We start from the raw sequence: 5,000 nt of genomic DNA on the forward strand, positions 1-5,000 counted from the left end.
TGAGACATGAGGTATGTCAGACATGCTTTTTGCAATATCAGCACTATGATGGCTGTTGGCTCCCCAGTATTAAATTGTTACGGGAAGAAGGTGTGGGCCAAACTTTAAGGACGTGCCCCTGTATTTTATTAGGAGGTATATGGAAAAAGGGTCTGAGAAGTTAAGAAGGCAACTGGGATGTCAAGTCTTACCTTTCGACCTATTTGGCCAGTGAGTCCAACCAGGCCAAGAATCCCTGAGTCTCCCTGGAACAGAAGGCAAGATTGTCAATGTTTGGTTGCAACAAACTAGTCTGACTCAACAGAAGTAGGCTGTGGGTCTAAAGCCTGCCTCAGACCTAGGGCTGGGTTCAAAAAATCGATTATCAGATTTTTAATCGATTTTTATTTTAATCCTCGATTATTGATGTCCAGAGGTCCGATTTTTTAAATTAATTATTTTTATTTTTAATAAACAGGCTAAAATATTATGCTGTGTGTGGTAGTTGAAACATAGTTTCAAGTTGATGTTTATTTATGTTTGTAGTTGAAACAAAAACATAAATACTGTAGGCTACATGAATGGAAATGTTTAATCATTAATATCTACCTTTAGAAATTATATGGGCTGAAATCAAATCACTGTGCATAATTGTGAAAGTGTCTTTATTGACAGATGAAAAGGCTGTTATTTACCCTTTGTCACCACCTGGTGAGTAAATATATGTGTAACTAAAACCATTAAAATTGACAACAGGTCTGCACTTTTTTTCCCCATGTATCTACTTGGCGCAAAAAAAGTTGGGAACCCCCTGTGTACATAACTGGACAGTCATGTAACACAGGGTACAGCTCAAAAAACACCTTTTGGTATCACTAACCAAATCGATATTGAAATGAATCTAATCGGAATCTAATCGAATCTAAATTATCGATTCGCCACCTTGTGAATCGGAATCGAATCGACTCTTGAAATTTGAACCAATACCCAGCTCTACTCAGACCGCTGTCTGCGTGTTAGCAGTGTGGAGATAGGTCTCTCTAAAGCTGGAATTATGCTGGACGTTTGGACTGTCGCACGGAAATGAGAGACACGGAATCCTGACGAGAAAACGTGTGGAGCTTTTATACTCTGTGCAGGTTTCTGCTCTCGAAGTGAGCGCGAGTCTTGAAAACTCAACTTTGTCCGCCCAGCTGCGTCCGTGCAGTTATAAAATTCGGGGTGTGCACGGCCGGGTGAAAACCGCCTGCGGAGGGGCGTGTCGGCTGATTTGATGTCACTTTTCTGCGCGGACACTCGTGGTCCTCGCTGATGCGGGAAGCATCATTCCAGCTTAAGTGAGACTACAAACAAACAAACAGGAATCACACTGTGAGAGAAAAGGAGGGACAGGATACCTTCTCTCCTTTAGGTGCTGACCCAGGTGACATGCCAGGGTCTCCTTTTCTGCCCTGGACAAACACAAAGACAAAGGAAGGCAAAACATTCAGTTCAATCTGACAAATGTACTCTCATAAATTCATCACATTAAGACTAAGAGGCTGACTACACTACAGGATTGGGGATTCTAGAGCAGAACACAAGACGTCTGTTCAGATGTGCGTTTACTGCGGGGGTTAAATCCCAGATGGTGTCTGCCTGGGCTGGGCTAGCAGCTAAATGCTAACTATGCTGACAACGCCCCCAGCCAGCTACCCCGGCGTTTATGATGAGACATCGACTCAACCTATCGGGCAAATCCTGAAGATGTTTCTCCGTGGCAGAATGTATATGTGCATTATGTGGTGGCCTGCAGAAACCCTTCATATAGTGATTTTTTTTATTTTTTTATTTCCATAAATGATCCTCTAATCTCTCCCCTATAACTTTTTGAACATCAAACGTTATGAGTATTTTAATGTTACTGTACTAGCAGACCCCGCCAACCCCGCTGGTCTGGAACACAGTGGTCTCAAATTCATCATGAACACTGATGATGTCATCAGGGAGTGATGTCATCAGTGAGTGATGGCATCAGTGATGATGATGATGTCACCAGATGATGTCATTATTGCTCGAGTGACAGCACATAATAAGGTAATTAGGGCAATTACCCAATTAAAACCAGAATCTTACAAATAAATACTTTCCCGTTTGTGTTAGGAAAATAATGATTCACCATGATGTACTACAGAGATGAAAGTAACCAAATCACTCAAAATATCAAAATAGCTGCAAAACTCATTTTCAACCTTTGGCTCATTACCAACAATGTGCAGGCTTCTCCCAGGCCACCACTCATATATGCAGCCTTGGTGTCCCTGGAGCCGCACACACCAGGCCTCATTGTCAGGAGGGAACAATAATGGGGGCTTCAGCACATCAAAGCCAGCGATGGGAAATTAAAGTGTGTGCGCCGACCTCCCCTCTCCCCCTGGGACCCCTGCTGTTTACAACTTCTCTTCATTGAGCCACGATGAAAGAGCCAGGAGCCTAGACATCAAACACTCTGGAAAGGTTTTCTCTCAACACACCTGCCCCCTACAGGCAGCCTCATTCACCCAGGCAGGGTTTCAGATGTTTGCCGCTCCAGGCCCACTGGATGTGTGTCGAAGCTTTTGGCCCACTGTTGTGTAGAAGTTAGCTGACGTCATTTCTGAGAGGGTGGACACATCTGTCTCATACATGGAACTGCCAAATCTAGACCAATTAACATTACTGCTTAATTAGCCTGGTTAATGATACTAGTTAATGAATCTGGGTCACACACTAAAGCTTTTTAACAATAGACATGCCAGAAAACTACTAGAATGGCCGTAAGTGGTCATTGTAAGTGGATGTGACCTGAGGAAGACAGGGCTTTAACTGAGCTCCTCCTCCCTGTGTACCATCAGCACACAGTGCCAGAGGCTCCTCCTCCCTGTGTACCATGAGCACACAGTGCCAGAGGCTCCTCCTCCCTGTGTACCATCAGCACACAGTGCCAGAGGCTCCTCCTCCCTGTGTACCATCAGCACACAGTGCCAGAGGCTCCTCCTCCCTGTGTACCATGAGCACAGTGCCAGAGGCTCCTCCTCCCTGTGTACCATGAGCACACAGTGCCAGAGGCTCCTCCTCCCTGTGTACCATGAGCACAGTGCCAGAGGCTCCTCCTCCCTGTGTACCATGAGCACACAGTGCCAGAGGCTCCTCCTCCCTGTGTACCATCAGCACACAGTGCCAGAGGCTCCTCCTCCCTGTGTACCAGGAGCACACAGTGCCAGAGGCTCCTCCTCCCTGTGTACCATCAGCACACAGTGCCAGAGGTCAGAGGTCAGGGATGTTTGCTGAGGTGTACATTCAGTGCAAACAATCAGACGAGTGACGCAGAGGACGGGGTCATGTCGCAGAGGGCGGGGTCATGTCACAGAGGGCGGGGTCATGACGCAGAGGACGGGGTCATGTCACAGAGGGCGGGGTCATGATGCAGAGGGCGGGGTCATGTCGCAGAGGGCGGGGTCATGACACAGAGGGCGGGGTCATGTCACAGAGGGCGGGGTCATGACACAGAGGGCGGGGTCATGTCACAGAGGGCGGGGTCATGATGCAGAGGGCGGGGTCATGTCGCAGAGGGCGGGGTCATGTCACAGAGGGCGGGGTCATGATGCAGAGGGCGGGGTCATGTCGCAGAGGGCGGGGTCATGATGCAGAGGGCGGGGTCATGTCGCTGAGGGCGGGGTCATGTCCTGTTCGCACATTAAAACCAGACAGATTTATTTGGACTTCTCACTTTCCATTTCCCGATATCTTTCCCCCGAAAGCTCTGAGAAATCACTTAGAAGTCACACGGTGTCTCTCTACCCGTCTCTCTCCTCCTGGGTTCAAGCTGAAGTCACACGGTGTCTCTCTACCCGTCTCTCTCCTCCTGGGTTCAAGCTGACCTACAGATTCTCCCATCTTACACAGACATTTAGCCCTATGAAGGCATAACTATGTATACATCTTCATGCACATGTTAGCAAGAGCGTCTACGCAAGAGTCCGTTTTATCTACACAGAGTCTAAATGGAGCACATCTACACGAGTGTGAAGCGTCTGAGTTTAAAATATATAAGGGGGGAGATCATGACAGTCTGCAGCACACATGCTAAAGAGATACAGACTGATCAGTATGTATCTCTGCAGCACACATGCTAAAGAGATACAGACTGATCAGTATGTATCTCTGCAGCAGACATGCTAAAGAGATACAGACTGATCAGTATGTATCTCTGCAGCACACATGCTAAAGAGATACATACTGATCAGTATGTATCTCTGCAGCAGACATGCTAAAGAGATACAGACTGATCAGTATGTATCTCTGCAGCACACATGCTAAAGAGATACAGACTGATCAGTATGTATCTCTGCAGCACACATGCTAAAGAGATACAGACTGATCAGTATGTATCTCTGCAGCACACATGCTAAAGAGATACAGACTGATCAGTATGTATCTCTGCAGCACACATGCTAAAGAGATACATACTGATCAGTCTGTATCTCTGCAGCACACATGCTAAAGAGATACATACTGATCAGTATGTATCTCTGCAGCACACATGCTAAAGAGATACATACTGATCAGTCTGTATCTCTGCAGCACACATGCTAAAGAGATACATACTGATCAGTCTGTATCTCTGCAGCACACATGCTAAAGAGATACATACTGATCAGTATGTATCTCTGCAGCACACATGCTAAAGAGATACATACTGATCAGTCTGTATCTCTGCAGCACACATGCTAAAGAGATACATACTGATCAGTATGTATCTCTGCAGCACACATGCTAAAGAGATACAGACTGATCAGTATGTATCTCTGCAGCACACATGCTAAAGAGATACAGACTGGTCAGTACGTCACGTCAGTCTGTGCTGTCTCTACGGTGTCAGACTGCCAGCTGGGTTTGTTCTGTCGTGAACTGAGATGGCCCCCGATTCTACAAGCGTAAAACTCTATTACGCTTTGCTGCTGCGCTTTATGGATTCCAGCTGAGAAGAAGTTAGAATGAAA

The 5,000-nt window shown here is 46.4% G+C and overlaps 1 protein-coding gene across 1 annotated transcript in view; it reads right to left on the reverse strand.

Moving 5' to 3' along the window:
* The window catches only part of col27a1a (collagen, type XXVII, alpha 1a), a gene marked incomplete at its 5' end in the record, with an annotated part of 167,936 nt that overhangs the window by 109,865 nt on the left and 53,071 nt on the right, over positions 1-5,000 (reverse strand). Inside the window, 2 exons of the mRNA XM_083657807.1 lie at positions 192-245; positions 1,377-1,430. Of these exons, the coding sequence (XP_083513933.1) occupies positions 192-245; positions 1,377-1,430 (108 nt within the window). The remainder of the gene's footprint in view (positions 1-191; positions 246-1,376; positions 1,431-5,000) is intronic.

The sequence above is a fragment of the Poromitra crassiceps genome, assembly GCF_964638095.1.
Source record: "Poromitra crassiceps genome assembly, chromosome: 21".
Classification (NCBI taxonomy): domain Eukaryota; kingdom Metazoa; phylum Chordata; class Actinopteri; order Beryciformes; family Melamphaidae; genus Poromitra; species Poromitra crassiceps.